General features: G+C 37.2%; 1 protein-coding gene across 1 annotated transcript in view; it reads right to left on the bottom strand.

Moving 5' to 3' along the window:
• LOC142531664 (uncharacterized) overlaps nucleotides 1–15,675 on the bottom strand; it is a 35,196-nt gene extending 19,521 nt beyond the window's left edge. Inside the window, exons 1-9 of the mRNA XM_075637886.1 lie at nucleotides 15,612–15,675; nucleotides 15,359–15,473; nucleotides 15,032–15,216; nucleotides 14,292–14,400; nucleotides 13,102–13,441; nucleotides 7,279–7,348; nucleotides 7,103–7,170; nucleotides 1,459–1,574; nucleotides 1,268–1,374 (exon numbers count right to left, since the gene is read on the bottom strand). Of these exons, the coding sequence (XP_075494001.1) occupies nucleotides 1,268–1,374; nucleotides 1,459–1,574; nucleotides 7,103–7,170; nucleotides 7,279–7,348; nucleotides 13,102–13,441; nucleotides 14,292–14,400; nucleotides 15,032–15,216; nucleotides 15,359–15,473; nucleotides 15,612–15,634 (1,133 nt within the window). The 5' untranslated portion in view covers nucleotides 15,635–15,675. The remainder of the gene's footprint in view (nucleotides 1–1,267; nucleotides 1,375–1,458; nucleotides 1,575–7,102; nucleotides 7,171–7,278; nucleotides 7,349–13,101; nucleotides 13,442–14,291; nucleotides 14,401–15,031; nucleotides 15,217–15,358; nucleotides 15,474–15,611) is intronic.
• Between the last annotated feature and the right edge of the window lie 2,262 nt (nucleotides 15,676–17,937).

Below are 17,937 nucleotides of genomic sequence, written 5' to 3'. Positions count from 1 at the left end.
AAAAGTCATGCATGCAGGGTTTTTTAAAGTTAAATATGTATAGCTTTGCTAATTGGGCTTAAAAACAACTTGATCTTGAGTTAATTTTTAAAGTGGAGACAAATTTGCTCAAGCGCACCCTTCTGCGCCTTAGGATTTCTTCTCGCTTAGGCAGAGGCGTGCGATTTAGGTGCGCCTGATTGAAGAGGTGCGCCTGGGCTATCGTGCACCTGGCTGCACCTAGGCGCAGCGCACCTTTGATAATTATGACCCCTCTGGTGGGGGTTTTATGCTTGATTTTTAAAAATATGGAGCCTAAAATGCTATTAATTTACATAGGGCGTTTTTCTTTTTCTTTTTTTATTTTTTACAAGAGGTGATGCAACTAGCCCAATATAATACTGTTTATGATAACCGTACCTGTGGGGCCACAAAATACACTACCAACAAGGATGAGGTTCATTGCTTCCACTCAGTTGAATAGTAGCCCTCACCATTTGAATTCGCCATCTGCAGTTCTTCTCTCCCTTAATTCTTACTCCACAACTTCTTTATGATCTTGTTTGGCTTATTCTGCCTTGCCTTCCATTGTGTGGAGTTGACGATAGATAGAGGCTTGCACTATTTGACCGTTCGACCCCATAACAACACTTCCATAGCTTAGATTGAAAAATACATACACATCCCGTCCAATTTCCTTCTCCAAACCAAAACTTAATTCCATAGCCCTGATTGCCCTAATAATTATAATCCGGCCATGGGCTCTTTCACCTTTCTCATTTTCATCTTTTGGTCTAATAAAGAAACCCCCAATGTACTGCTCATGGCCACAATGCATTCTTAAGCTGTCCACGGTCAAATTTTCCAACATGAAATCCTACCGTCAAAGGCCTTTGTGTCAATGAAGTGGCAAGTGAATAGAAAGGTGGAGCCTTACGACCACTGTACCTTTCTATTTGTTATAGCACTTCCAATCTCGTTTCCCGTAGATTCTTCTCGGTTTCTTTCAGTGCCCCCATCGTCACACACAAATAATTAATATTTGCAATTTTTCCCTAGTGGGATTACGTCCATTCAGCTACTACCTAACTGACTAAGGTTTTAACATGAACAAATATGAATCATCATCATCAAAGTACATTCCCGCTAGTTGCGGGACATGAACAAATATGGATAAAATCACAAAAAGATCTTTGACGTTTCTCCATCGCACTCATCAACTAAGAGAATAATTTGCATTTCAAAATCATGAAAGAATAAAATTCAAAGTTGTAGAGTTACTGACAACCTGTCAAAAGCAAGCATAGCTTCAAACGGAGTAATTATAGGAGCAAAGAATTCCCTGTTATCCAATAGAGCTGTCTGTGCACAAGCGACATTTATAAAAACATCACACTGCCACAGAACATGTTGAGCATTAGTATTATCATCAGAAAGTTTAAAATACCAGCAACAACCCACATCTTAAAAAAAATTTACCTCAGGAAAATTGGCAAGTTTTGACGGGTTTGGTCTTCCCATAACAAAAGTATATGCTTTTTTTCCAGCCATTGTAATCAGTTCTTTCATATGATGAATCATGTGAAGGTAACCAGCTGCAACAACAATTCACACTAAAAAATCTAAACTAAGAAGTAATGAATCATGCACAAAATAAGACATTAGAAGAACACAAAAAAATATTGATGCAACATTCGAGTTAGGATGACATTTTGAAGGTGGCGGTATGATTCAACAGATAACAAGAAGACATCTTCAGATACACAGGAAAAGGAAGACTCAAACGTGATAAAGGGTCGGTGGTCACCACATTGTTGGTTACTGCCCCAATGATGGTATAGAGTCCTTGAGAAAATTGATGCAGACCCTAAAAGTAATTTTTTTCTTTAATTTGATTTCTTTTGCATTGACTATTATTGTGATCCACCTTAAGCAGAAGTAGGAGGAATGAACCAGGTGTCGATTGGATTTTAACAAAGTTTGGGTTGAAATTTAGTCTAAAAACCATTACAAGTGTCTTGATACAGTGGAATCCGCCAGCGGCGCCTAGTCCCCGTGTAGGCGGCCTAAGCTCTAGTCGCTAGTCTAGCGCCCGACTAGCGCCTAGCGTATATACACCTAACTAAGAGCTAAATTAGAATGATTTAATCATAGAGAATATTTACTCTAACTGAAATCGCACAAAATTTGTGATATATATTGATTTAATAATTATAATCATACATATAATCCTTTTTCATTTTAAAGTGATTTTCCCACACCCCCCTTCAAGATGGGGAATGGATGTCACCCATTCTAAGCTTGCTAACTAGTCTCTGGAAGACTGTTCCAACCAATCCTTTGGTTAGTATGCCTGCAATTTGTTCTCTTGTGGAAATAAAAGGGGGTGCAAATTAGTCCACTGTCCAGCTTTTCTTTAATAAAGTGTACATCGACTTCAATGTGTTTTGTAAGGTCATGTTGTACTGGATTATGAGCAATATTAATAGCTGATCTGTTGTCACAATAAAGCTTCAATGGAAATGAAAGGGGTGCAAATTAGTCCACTGTCCAGCTTTTTTTAATCAAGTGCACTTCAATGTGGTTTGTACTTGATTGATATAATCCTTTTGTTTAGTTTTTGCATTATTTGTTAATGAATGTTTTTTTTTTTTTGATAAGAAACTTGTTAATATTATTAATAAAGAAAGATTGTTTCTTTCACATGAAGTGGACTAGTGGTCCACTACCAAGAAAGATAAAATCATGCTCCTAGCAATAAACATAACTCCAATCTCTCAAAAGATCTAGTATGGTTAAACTTTGAAACTCTTTAATATTTCCAATCCAGTTTGCTATCCTAATCTTGATTTTTTCTCAGCACTCCTCTGCGTTGTCTTCCAGTTCTTCAAAAATTCTTCTATTTCTCTCTAACCATATACCCCAACAAATGTCATGGATCACCACCCTCCAAAAAATTCTTCCTCTGTTGCCGACCAGCTGTCCAAGATCCGCACTAAACAAATCTTGTGTTGTTTTCGGTATGACCCAGACAAATTTCAGTTCTTCCAAAGCCCTAGACCACAAATCATTAGCAAGCTTACAGTGAATGAGCATATGATCTTGCGTTTTCGAATCATTATGACACAACACGCACCAACAGGGAGAAAGAGCACAGGTAGGCCATCTCTTTTGCATCATCTCGGATGTAGGTAATTCTCCAAGAATTGCCGTCCACGAGAATATTTGAATCTTCGAAGGAATAGGAGTTTTCCAAATGATATGGTAAAATTCGAAATTTTGGACACAAATATTCACGGAAAAGAATGAATGGAAAAAAGACTTGACTGTGAACTTCCCAGATAGATCCCCATCCCACACTCGAAAATCATCGACTCCTTCGACCAAACTAACCCTATCCAAAATGTTTAAAAACGAGGACAACTGAACGACCTCCTCCTCTCTGAGAGACCTACGGAAATGCAGATCCCATGAATGCTGATGTGACACAGTATCGAATGCAACAAAAAAAGATATAGGCAAATTACGAACCGAACTAATACGATATAAAGATGGGAATAAATCCCGGAACGCCAAATCCCCCCACCAAATGTCCTCCCAAAACCTGATTTTTGTACCCCCTCTAACCACTAATCTCAGCAGTCGGTGATATGTCGGGTAAGATCTAGAGATGAATTTCCACGGGCATCTAAACGTCACATTCGTAGCCAACCCTGCATCCCAACCGTTTTCTTGTAACCCATATTTACTCTTTAATATTCTTTTCCACGACGACTCATTTTCAACGTTAAACCTCCACCACCATTTTCCCAAAAGAGCTTTGTTCCTCACGCAAATGTTACCAATACCTAAGCCACCTCTTTCTTTTGGTTTACAAACTTGTTCCCAACCAACCATATGACAATGTGATTCACCCTCATTTCCATCCCACAGAAAATCCCTCATTGACTTCTCCATCTTCCCCGTTACTCCTTTCGGTACCCTGAAAAGTGACAGAAAGTATATAGGCAAAGCATTCAATACCGCAGCAATCAATGTTACTCTTCCCCTAGGGATAAAAATGCCTTTTTCCAAGTTGCCAATTTTCTAGTAATCCTGATCAGTATAGGTTCCCAAAAAGACACTTTGAGAGGAGATTACCCCCTAAAGGAACTCCCAAGTATGTGATTGGCCATTGATACGTACGACAACCAATCCTCTGTGCCAGCTCCTCCTCTTCAACATCATCTTGACATAAACCCAACAAAGCACTCTTATCCCAATTGATCCTAAGTCCTGACATATCACAAAACAACATCAAGATTTTCACCAAAAAGTTTAAATGAGCCTTTTTTTGAACGAAAAACAGTGTGTCATCCGCAAACTGTATATGTGATACTTCCACCTTTTCTCTGCCCACTTCAAACCCTTGTATTAATTTTTTCTCTTTTGCTTTATCAATCAAACTTCCCAAGACATCGACTACCATATTGAACAAGAATGGAGATAAAGGATCTCCCTGTCGAAGCCCTCTATTCGCTTTAAATTTCCCCCTCGGTCTCCCATTTATCATGATTGAAAATGAAACATTTGATACGCATCCTCTTATCCATCTTCTCCATCTCTCTCCGAAATCCTTTTTCCCTAAGACGAAGTCCAAGAAATCCCATTCCACATTGTCATATGCTTTTTCGAAATCAATTTTCAAGATCCATCCCTTTTTTTTTCTTCTTTCCTTCTTCCACCAGCTCATTAACAATCAAAGAACAGTCCAAAATTTGTTTTCCTTCAATGAATGCATTTTGAGATTCGGACAATGTATTTGACAAAACTTTTTTCATCCTTGTAGCCAACACTTTTGCAATTATCTTGTATAAGCTCGTTGTGAGACCAATGGGTCTGAAATCTTTGACCTTTAATGAGTCATGTTTCTTTGGTATCAAGCATATGTACGACTCATTAGTTATTCCGTTTATGACCCCTCCTTCGTAAAATTCCTCAAAAACCTTCATCAACTCCCCTTTGACCACATCCCAACAATCTTGATAAAATGCCAAAGTATAACCGTCAGGCCCCGGTGCTTTGCATCTGTCACATTCAAAAACAACTTTCTTAACCTCATCCTCGAGAAATGGTTGTTCAAGTTCTGTCCTCATTTCGACATCGATAGTCCTCCATTCTACACCTTCAATCCCAAATCTTCTCACCTCTCTTTTACTGTATAGCTGTTGGAAGTAATCGACAATGGCTTTAATTATTTGACTTTCATCCTCTATAACCACTCCATCATCCTTTTCCAATCTACTAATTATCCCTTTGCTCCTTCGGTGATTAAGCAAAGAGTGGAAGAATTTGGTGTTGTGATCTTCTTCTTGTAGCCATTTTATCTTTGCTTTTTGATATAACATTCTGTTTCGTCGACACATTAATTCTTCCATCTCCCATTTGATAAGTATTTTTTCATTCATCGCATCTGCATTCCCCAACCCGTCACTCTCCATCTCATCCAATGTAATAATTCTGTTTTTCAATTCTGCCTCCCTCATCTTCGTCTTCCCAAACACCTCGGCATTCCAAGATTTTATCTCTTCCTTAACAGACTTGAGTTTTCTCATGAATTTATATCCCTCTCAACCTTGCTGTTGTGACCAATTCCACTATCTTCTTAAATTTTCCTTAAAACTCTTTTGTTTCAACAACATGTTCTCGAATCTGAATGGACTCGGCCCCCATTTGATTTTTTGTGTCTCCAAAACAATTGGAAAATGATCCGATGTTATTCGAGGCAAAACAGATTGCCTATGGTATGGAAATAACTCCATCCACCCTCCCAAAAACAAGAATCTGTCTAGTCTGCTGCAGATTGGTGTAGCCCTCAGATTTGACCATGTAAATTTGGCATTCAATAATGGGAGATCATACAATTCCAATTCCTGTACCAACATATCAAAGCAATTCATACTTGTTATCTGTGAGTGACTGTTCATTTTCTCGGTCAGAGATCTCACAACATTGAAATCCTCTCCCAAACACCACCTCTCCCCACATAGGACTCGCAAACCCGCCAATTCATCCCAGAACATATTTCTCAATCGTATTTTGCATGGGCCATATACTGCAGTAAACCACCAACTTTCTATGTCTTTCTCCTTTTCTATACAAACTGAAACCGTGAATTCCCCAATCAAATTGTCTTTGATGGTTACTACTCTTGGATCCCACATAACCAAAATACCACCTGATCTGCCAATTGAAGGTAGATGAATCCATTCAACGAACCTTGATTTCCATACACTGGATATAAAACTTCTGCCCACAACTTCTTTTTTTGTTTCTTGTAGAATAACTAAGTCTGGCTTCTCCTTGCGTAACATATCTCGAATGAATCCCCTCCACGTTGCCGAACCTCCTCCTCTTATATTCCAAGATAGAATCTTCATCTAAACTTCTTATCTTCCCTTGCACTTATTCCAACCGAATGCAATCCAACCCCCACTTCCACCCTTTGTACTCCCATCATCTCCAAGCATCCATTACCTCTGTCATGTTCGGACAATATCCTCATCCCCCCACTGTTGTTATCACCCATGTGGAATTTGCTCTCCGACATACCCGACTTATCACTAACCACTAATATGATGCAAGTACTCCATTCAGTGATGTAAATTATGATAGCTTTAAGGAATTTTGAGAAGCTGTGACTTATTGTACTTAAGATTGGAAGCCGTCAACCTATCATGAAGTTGGGCCAACTTATTTAAAGAAAGAAATGGAGCATACGAAAAAATCTGAAAGACCACCAGGAAGACTATGCAAAAAAGAGTGCATGTTATTGCCTGATGGATTGGACCGATGGAAAAAATAGAACAGTGATAGATTTTTTGGTTAATGGTCCAAGAGGATCAATATTTCTAGAATCTACGGACGGTTCCTACTTTTTTCATATAGGTGTGAGATACATGAATATCCCATAACAAAAAAAGGCTATTATTAAGAAATCTTGGAAATTAGCCTATCAAGCAGCTTAATATGCCCCTCACGGACAGTGGGCAGAGAGCACATGCTAGTGTAATCAGTTCAAGATGAACCAATCATAATTGGAGCATCCCTGTAGTATAAGCAAAGATTCTACTCTAAGACATACCGACTCCAAGTGTTCCAACCAGGATTCCGATCATGTTGGCATCCTTTGCTTTCTCAACTAGATAATATCTGCAAAGTTGATTAAAGTGTCAGACTGCAGAGAACATTACAACTTACAAATGGGTAACAAGTTTAGGAACAAATACGAGTACACGTGAAGCAACAGCTGACAAATACCTACGCTTTAGAAGTTTTTTCTCCTGAGATAAGTCAGTCACCAAGCAACCCTCATTCGCAGCATATCTGACTAAACAAAGCAAGGCATCATCAGAAATATCACTACCTTGTGACAAAGTGAGTGAATAAATACATATGTATTAGATTTTAATAGGCAAAGACAAAAAATCTCAGAGTATCTAAAACACTAATAGCTATCACCAGTAAATTGTGTAATAGTTGTGCCTGGCTTATAACAAGGTACACGTATGGACCGAAAATCACAATCAAATCAAGAAGAAAGAAACAAATCTTCCCAGAATATGTTGTAGCGACCTGACCCAAAAACCTAGGGATCCATTCCTTCTACAGAAAATCTGGCAACTAGAGAAACAACAATAAATTTGAATGGTTTCGCTTAATTTTGTGAAAATCTTCAGTGAAAACCACATCTCTTAACACTTGAGAAGTGAGATGGACACTAACACAAGAACAGACCAAAATATAACATAAATGAAACTTGGCCTGAGCAAAAAACAAACGACCGAACTATAATGAGCCATTAGTCTATGCATAAAACAGAGAAAAGAGCATATAAAGTCTTTGCAGAGCAGTAGATCACGTGATTAAACACCTATACATCATTTTTTAAATCAATTCAATATTTCAAAGATCAGTATAATTTCATGTATCTTGTAACCATCTCATAGTGTGAAATATGAATGCTAATGTTCCTCATCCACAGGATTTACCAGCCTCCAAGAAACATAGCACATACCTAGCATTCTCATTTGAACATGGGAACCTCATCTTTCAGAGTACAGTGTTATTGGAAAATGTCTGTCATGCTATGAATAGGTCGATAGAATGAAAGTGGGGAAGGTGGAAGAGAAAAATGCTCCCATTGCCATGGAAATATAGACTACAATATAATGAAAATCATCACCATCAGATGCCACGTGGTTTTTCAAATTTATTGAAAAAACTTCACACTGTTCATAAATTCAGGTGTAATCCTTTGGAATTTCCACTACTCTTCAAATGAATTTACAAAAAAAAACAGAAATCCACTTCTTCATATTTTCTTCATTTTTAAAAAACATTTAAAAAATTGAAATCCACGACCTAATATTTTCTTCAGTTTTTCCGGTAATTTTTTTTATTGAAAACTATGGTTTTATTATAATAATAGTTAGGATTACAAAGCTAGTGGATGAGCGATCCACAATACACCACTGCAATCAATAAACTACAAACTCTTCAGTAGCAAATAAAGCACCAATCCCTAACTAGGTCCGATATGAGCAGATGCTGAAACTGTGTTATGTTAATCGTTCAACTCGCTACTCTGAATCTGATCTTCTCCCATACTTCCTCCAACGAGTCTTCTTTGACATTGAAAATTCGATTGTTGCGCTCCATCCATGTCGACCAAAAAATACAATTAACAATGATGCACCAAAAATTCCTAAAGCCCTTCCCATTGAGAAATCCCGGCTCCATGAGAAACATGTCTTTCGATCTGCTTGGAAAAATCCACTCGAAGCCCAGTGTTTCATAACTTTGATCCAAATACGACTCGTAAAAGAACAGTGTAACATAAGATGATCTTGATTTTCCTCATTTTCCTTGCACAAGTTACACCATTGAGGACTTATTACATGGCCCGGCCGTCGTTTTTGTAAATTGTCACAAGTCTGCAATTTCCCCATAGCCATTATCCAAGAAAAAACCTTATCCTTATGTGGGATTGGTACTAGCCAGATGTTAGAGAAGTAGGGGAAAAAAGGAAGATTAATCGGAAAGAAAAAAGAGTAAAGAGAAGTAACAGAAAAAACACCAGAGGACTCCCCTAACCAAACCCGAACGTCCACCGTACCCCCACACAACCTTACTGAGTCTAAAACCCCTGAAAGAATGGTGTACTCTCCCAACTCGATGTTGTTTAACCCTCTTCTGAACCGCACAACCCACTGAATGATAGAATTAACTTAAATAACAATGACGGAATAGAAATGGTTAATCGGTTTATTAATGGACGATGAGAGAAGAAAAAGATGAGGAAAACACTCTTGGAATAAGGCAAATGTAAGTTTCATTCGTAATTCCATTAACAATTCCTCCCTCAAAGAGTTCAGCAAAAACTTTCATAAGATTAGCTTTAATCGTATCCCAATTCTTTTGATAGAAAGCCAAAGTAAAACCCCAAGTGTTCCCACTGTTTCACCATGTTGCGACTGACGCTTTAAACTTATTGTGCAACAACCAAACATTCTTGAATCTGAACGGAGTTGGACCCTATTTCAACTTCGTAGTGTCCAATACAATCGGGTAATGATCCGAAGTAATTCTTGGCAGCACCGTCTGTCTGAACGTGGGGAAAATGTCCTTCCAACCCCCTGAGATAAAGAATCTGTCTAATCTGCAACATATCGGGTTGGCCCTGAAGTTTGACCAAGTGAACTTTGCATTTAGTAAAGGAGGGTCGTGTAGACCCAATTCCTCGATCAGATTATCAAAGCAGTACATACTTGTGGTATAAGAGGTGATATTCATCTTTTCGCTCAAGTTTCTAACCACGTTAAAGTCTCCTCCGGCGCAACACTTGTCCCCACAAATGGAGTACAAACCTGCTAGTTCATCCCAAAATAAATCTCTATCCCTTGGCTTGCATGGGCCGTAAACGGCTGAGAACCACCATTTAGTCTCTTCTTTCCACTGGATTTCAATAGACACCGAAAAATTCCCAATCAGATTGTCACTTACCAAGACCACTCTTGGTTCCCACATCACTAGAACACCTCCTGATCTTCCTTCCGCTGGTAAACTCACCCAATCAACGAATCTTGATTTCCATAAACTTGCAACAAAGCGACGATCCACTGCAATGTTCTTAGTCTCTAACACCACAACAATGTCAGGATTTTCCTTACGTATAACCGTACGTACTACTTCCCTACTTTTCGCCGACCCTCCCCCCTAATATTCCAAAAGCAAAGCTTCATATCAACCTATTCGATCCCTTCAAAGTCGATCCTTCCTCATAATTGATCCCCCGTTGACTTGCTGAGTTCTTCCTTAGTTGTAGATTTAGAACCCACGTCCTGAATTTTCCTTATGGCATTTAAATTTACCTCCAATTCATTCCCTACGGAAGTTTCTCTCTCGGAACCCGGCTTGTCATGTTCTCTTGATTGCACCCCTCCTAATAACCCACTAGACAGCCCCAGAACGGAGAAAGATGCAGGTAGGATAGAATGAAGTTTGAATGAATGATTAAGACTCGATGAATGGAAACAAGAAAGTACCTTGCCCACTAAAGGATTAGTGTTTTCAAGAATAGGAGGCTCTTTGTTGGGCAGAATTTCTTCCTCTTGTGAGAACAGCCCCTTAATGTCCACTTCATCTGTATCGTTATTTGCCAAAGGCTCCGACTGACAAGATATTTGGATACCAGACTCTGTAGAGTAAAACCCATCGTCCAATAGGTCGTCATCTGGTTCATCGAAATGTAGTTCTTCATTGTCATCCAGATCGATTTCCCCTGTCTTACTTAAATCCTCCATGTTCAATTCATCAGCCTTCAACCTTTCTCTGTCTTCAGTAAGTTTCGTATCCTCGTTAGCTTTGTTACTTCTTCTGCAGTAACTCTGTCTGTAAGTATGCAATAAAGTATTTGGTCAAGTATCACCTTTTCTTTTGTCCCTGTCCTCATTTTCTATGTTGGATATAGAATGGATGGGAGATCTTCTGGACTCCTCGATTTGTTTTGGTGAAATTCTTTGTAACATTTTTTCCACCTTTCTTCCCATTGGTTGGACTGCCGGCAAGCTCTTTTATGATGTCCCTTCTTCTACTCTGTTCGTAGACCCCGCACGTCTTCGTTCCTTTCCTTGTGACAATATGTGGACTCCCCATTATCTTCAATGTTTTTGCAAATATTTGAGTTTCCCCACCCTGCCACAATCCGCTTGCCATTAACCACGACTTGGGCGTAAGTTTGTTTTTCGCAAATCTCGTAAGCCTCTAGATCGAAGGATTCAACGCTAATTGTAAGTTCCGTATTTTCCCCGTTTAAGAGTATCATCATTCTATTATGGATAAATCCATCTTTTGTTCCTTTAACCTTTATCTTGGCTGCCCCTAAGTCTCGGAAAAGTATCGTATCGTCGCTTACCTCCACCAAACCCCCACATTGAACCCCGATCGCTTTGAAGTTATCATGCGACCATAAGTTCCATGGTAATCCAAAAATCCTAATCCAGTTGTTGCAACACTTGTAAACCGTATCCGCTGAGTTGATATTTGGCCTCCATTCCTCAAAATCTAAAGCCACTCCATAGTCGAAAAATCCTCTTTTCAAGTTAAGATAATAAGAAAATTCCTTCGGGTATGCAGGCCACCAAACTGCTTTGTTAGCTTGAAACGGATGTAATTCGATCCTCCTTTTGACGTCTTTGCCTAATACCATTTCAATCTGCTCCCACGATACGTTAACCCTTCCTTTAGTGAGAATAAGGGCTTCATTCCAGTTTCTTTCTATTCTTTTCCTGCCACTGGCCTCCGTGATCTTCTTCAATCCTCGGCGGTAAGCCCATTCTTCATTCTTATTTGGCTGTTGAGTGCGTGTAATTATGATTGGGGCTCTTCCATGATCAAAAGAAGTTTGGTCCAGCCTCTGAGAATTCCCTGACAATAGCTTAATGAGGATGTCTGATATCCTTATCCACCCTTGAGACTTTAAAACGCTTGGCACAGTGACAATCTGTTTCTTTCCCATCATATTAAATCTTGAAATCTCTAGGAATCGGCCTCTCATGTTGAAAAATCGTTGTATGATGATTATCGCATTTCGGCCCCTATACCGGTAAAAATCCATGCATGAATGGGGATTGTGAATGAAATTCCTGAGTTTTGAACTGAACCAACAAGCCTCGTCTCGATCTAAGTCCAGTAAATAACTCGCATTCCTTGTTCTTTCAAACCACCGAATCGAAGAGCCTCTGTTAACCAACTTTAATGAAAACATCTTAAACTCAATCTTAACCACTTCCTCTTTATCCATTGGCTTAACGGCATGTTTCATTTGCCCACTGGACCTGGCTTGCATGTCTATACTATGACTGGAAAGAAGACACGTACCCAGAAACTACATCATTCTTTTTATAGTAACTACAATCATATAAACCTCATCAAACGTAACTTAGCTAAGTTTTCAATTAGTTAATGATAAATTTCTTTTGGACGCCCTCTCATTGACAAATGTAAAGCAGGTTTGACATGTAAAGCAGGTATCATGCACTTCTGAACTGTGCAATTATAAAAGCATGGTCTTCAAATTATATTACATTCTTCATCATCCTAATGAAATTCCTGTCGTCAACATAATGACCCGTGCATTTTAATGAGGTGTTAATCAAAATAGAACACTATCAGGCTTCTTTTTGCTACTTTCCTCTTCTCCAATCAATGATGTACATGTGAAAATATTTTGACTAAACACAACACAACATAAAATACATGATAGAATGGATATGTCAGTACTGTATGCAGTTGAATTCCATTAAAATTTTCTCAAAAATACTAGGCCAAATAAAAAATTCAAAATAACGCAGAATTTTCAGTAGATTTATGAACTGATGAGAGTTTACAGTCCTAGGTGTAATACCAACGATCATTTATTAAGTCAAGTGGGTAAAAGTCAAATGCACAATCACTTCTATAAAGAAGTCGGATTAAACCCAGGGAAAACGGTGAACACCATAATTAAAAAAATTCACAGAAACACAGAATGGAGAAAAATTCAGAACCTCTATATATACATAAGCTGGTGTGGACACTGACCTGTTTCACAGCTATTGAATGCAAGTAAGACATTTGTAAATGCTGGATTGTTCAACCCAATCCAGAAGAGCAAATAATCCTCCATTTTCCGTCCTTCTGGCAATCTCCAGCTCAAGCCTCCCATAGTATAATCCAGGACGGCTCCTTTAGAAAAGCATTCACCAGCCACTTGGTTATAACTTAATCCAAATTGATTTTGTGGTCCAGAAGCTTCAGATGGGCTTATAATAGAACACCTTGCATCAGCGAAAAGGAATTCTCCATTTAAACTCGATACATCAGCTGCCAATGCTTCTTTAACTTCCGGTATCGCATGCGCGTATTCCAGTCCAAAAAGAACCTGCTTATACAGTAGGTAAGCCACTAATAGCTATTAACCGATAAACACAGATGAGACTTAGCATTACTAAATCAAACTTTATCTCAGGCCTAACTCAACCAATTTGCTAAGCAACCTTACAAATATGGAGGAATATGTGGGTATGAACATCTCTAGATTGAGTTTTTGAGAAATGCGAAACTGAAGCATGATGATCAAAGAAAGTCTGTCGGCATTAATACTTATGTCAGTCACAAAGTAGAAGGGTGCTTCACTGCTTCCAATTTTTTCAGTATCGGAGAGCGAATAAATGTTATTCCTTTCTTAATTGAGTAACTTTAGCTGAAAAGCAGTTGTAGTGGATGAAATACCACACCAAGAATTGAAACTCCGATGAGAAAATCTGTAAAGAAGAAAAAGAAAAAAATGGCATGCTGAAAAAAATTGTTGTATGTCCACCTAAATCCCCCAAGTAAATGAAAATTTAAAGTAAATTAATCATTTTATATACCTAAATCCCTCGAGTTTTGTTTTTGTTTTATAATTGCTTAGTTTAACATAAATTCTATATGGTATAAAGGCAGATCGAGGTCCTCAGCTCACCTTACTTCTACACTATGTTGGGCCATCACTAGACCATAAACTATTTCCATGTAGTAAAAACTAAAAACACGGTATCAAATAGATCGCCGTGAGTTACAAAGATATGGGCTCGGTTGTTAAATAACAGAGTTGCACAACCAACAAACTGATTGCATTGACGTATTTGACTGTTTTCAAATGACTAGTTCAACATCAAATGCAATTTTCTTTTTTGCTAATTTAGCACCAAAACTTAATATTGGCACAAGGAAGCAAAACATGATCATACCAATACAGGCTTGCCACTTTTCAACCCGCAAACAAGCAAGTTCCCCACACTGTTAGAAGCATTGATTGAGGATTTTCCAAAAATGAACAGTGCAGGAAGAGTCGATGTCCTGAAATCATGAATGAAGAAGAAGAAGATTACACAATGTTCTCTTCAAAAGATCATGACTGAAATTCTACAGGACCAAAATTTCTGCACTTGAAAATTTTCTGTTGAATCAGTCAGACATATACTATCCAGAATAATATTATACCCATTACTCAGGCCCGTGTACCTAAATCCTCAGTTCTAAAATTGGCTGTTAAACGTTATCCTCTTAAAGTGCAAACTTTTACTTGACACGTTAACACTAACGCAGACGCACGCGAGTATGAGTATATGAAAAAACAAGCTGTAAATCGCAATCTCAAACACCAGAAGGGCCTATAGTATCAACCAAACCACCTGAATTGTTGATAGGCAGGCTAGTTCTTCTCTGAAATTCAGATCGACCACAACATAAACTGGCCTTGTTCGAGTACTACCGCCTTAACTTCTTCACTTTGATGAACAGTGTCTCCTAAATTCACAATATGTGGCCGAAAAACAAATTTGGAATAATGATTGACATTCTAAGTAAATTAAATAGCATCTTTATAGGATCTCAATATCACGGGATGCAGGCCATGATTAAATATGAAGACAATCTGCTTTTCTGTGTATGATTTGAATTTGAATGATAGCACCATGTTTATACTCACGGGCTTAGGCATGTATGACCAAAATGAACGACACACTCAGCATTGACATGAGCCGCTCCAACTTCATCTATACAGCAGCTGCCATAAGTCGTATCAGCCATCACATACAACTTGACAGAAGCATCCAATTCCTGGCGCAGAGCTTTCACGACCATCGTTGAATCTTTCAGTAGCTCATCTGGGAACTTTTACATCAACAAGATTCGTAAGAATTCAAATAGAAAACATTAATATAATATTGAAGCAATAAAAAAACAACTGCACACTTCATGATTAAACAAATAGAATAGTATGAGTGGAGAAATAAATAAGAGGATGTAAAGGTACCTGAAGAGCAACTCTGGTGAAATTATTGGAGTGGATGAAGTTGGCGACTTGCGAAATTTCGTAAATCGATTCCAAATCCATTTTGAAGAATTTGAAAGGAGAAACAGTAGTTAACCTACAAAAGAAAGTTTCGTCAGCCGAATCACCGTTGAGGGAAGAGATATTTGGGAAAATAGACCAAGTCAACCTTTGGTTAAAAAATAACAACCTTTGGTTAAAAAATAAAATAGCCCGGGGAGGGAACAAGCCTTACAGCGGGTTTGCCGGCGCCGCCATGGATTATTAGAAACAAAAGATTTTATAAACTTTTTCGAAATTTGTAAAATTTTTAAAAATTTTATATAGACTATTAAATATTTAAACTATCATAATTATTGTAAAACAAATAAATTTAGAAATAATAAAAATTATCAAACACAAAAATACCTTAATAAATATAATCAGTTTTGCAAGTTTATAAAACTACAGAGTTTATTTATCTGTATATCTACATATATGTAAAACAAATAAATTTAGAAATAATAAAAATTATCAAACACAAAAATACCTTAATAAATATAATCAGTTTTGCAAGTTTATAAAACTACAGGGTTTATTTATCTGTATATCTACATAAAAGTGTTCTTATAAAAAAAATTAAAATTAAAATAATAAAAATTATTTAACACAAAAAAAAATTATATATATTTATACAATTAATTAAGAGAGATCCCAACACTACTGACTTTTGGTGAAATTCTTTTTAATTTCAAAACTAACTTCCATAATGGATTTTGCTTGAATTTTTACATTTTATAGAAAAATTATTTTATCAACTTTTATATCATATTTAATTTTGTAAATATCATAACAAAATCAAAATTTTGAAAAACAAAATATGTTCAATATATGATATCCATGTATTATAACACAGACAACATGAGTGTCCAATCATTTATTTGAATAGCGCTAGTAATAACGTCTTATAAATGTGACTGTTGTTTTACAAACGATAAAATCATTAAAAGAAAATTAAAAATTTTATTGACCAAATTATATATTGAGAAAATTGGCTTTAAATCCTCAAACTCAAACTTAAGTTTATCCTAACTCCCTACACCTCAAACACTTTGTCCAAACTCCCTAAAAATCAAAAAAGTGACAAAAACACCCTTATATTCAAGTGATTGATTTTCCTGTTAGAAATGGTATCAGAACCTAGGTAAATTATTCAAATATAAAAATTTATTATTATGAGTAATTAAATGTTTGAGGAGGGAAATTTTCTCGATTAATGAATCCGAACCCAGGTTTGAGATTAATTATTTACAGGATTTATTCCAGAACTCCGGAATATTTGAAACAGGAAGATCTAACCAATGTTAGATATCAAGAAGGAACTTATCAGAATCCTAAGGAAAACTTATGATTCAAAATAACAGGTTCTTAGAAATAATACCGGATTCCTCTAAACTCTCCGAAAATCTTAGAGAAATTCAAAAAACGGTACAAAATTATGGCAATATGTTGTATTATGTACCACAAATTGTGGAGAAAATCCTTGAAAACCAGGAATAAATTCTTGGAATATTAAAGAATATACGAACAAGAATTCAAATCCTAGAACAACAATCAAGTTCTAGTAAGAGAACTTCAGAAGGAAGGTTACCACCATCCTTTGGTACTGAACCCTTGTTACATCAACAAGGGAAGACCAAAGTAGTGTCAAAACCTTTGACTGAAGAAGAAAAAATGATCAATCTAATTAAATCTGTCTCAGAAAAGAAATTAATCTGATGAAAACTTTAGAAAGGATTGGTCTCGAGGATCTACAAAAACTTGCAAAATCATTTTCAAATCTCAAGGTCGTAGGTCTGAAGATGAACCCAACGGGAGGTGAACAACCTTCTATAACCTGGTCATCTTCTCAGGAACCACCAAGGGAAAGTGTGGATCTCAGAATATAAATATAAGAGAATCTCAACCCGATTTCCATACTGGTGGATAATCACACCCAGCGTGAACAAGGACAAGGAGAAATCAAATTTCCTTGCATCAAACACCCTACGGGAAAACTGTTTTAGAACATATACATCCTTATGGGGTTATGCTTAACCTTGAGGTACTAGATTTCAAAAACAGAGAATATCTCATAGATGACTGGACATCTGCTATGAGAATCGTTGTAGGAACACTTGATCTCAACAGATGAGGATTCATTAAATTTTTAGAAATGAGTCTTATGGAATCAGTTAAAATTTCTTGGGTATGACTTCATTAAAAACTAAAGAGTCAGTCCTAGCTGGAGAATCTCTTAGTGAGATAGATGGAAAAATGGCTACCCTATTTAAAGCATAGTTTATAGGGGTAGACTATTTTAACAGTCAAGATACAGAGAAGATGAAGAAATATGCTCAAGCTCTGTATAGCCTTGAATTACATGACATATGTTTAGTGGATGAATATATTATGTTATTCACTAAATATAGATGGAATTCAGGGGTCGAAGAAAATATATAGCTATGCAGCTTTTCTTCGCCAAAATGCCGAGTCCTTGGAGAGAAATGCTTATAAGGGAATATGTCCCTGGCAATCCAGAT

This window comes from Primulina tabacum, chromosome 17 (assembly GCF_025594145.1).
Source record: "Primulina tabacum isolate GXHZ01 chromosome 17, ASM2559414v2, whole genome shotgun sequence".
In the NCBI taxonomy this organism is placed as follows: domain Eukaryota; kingdom Viridiplantae; phylum Streptophyta; class Magnoliopsida; order Lamiales; family Gesneriaceae; genus Primulina; species Primulina tabacum.
This window is presented reverse-complemented; position numbering and strand designations above follow the sequence as displayed.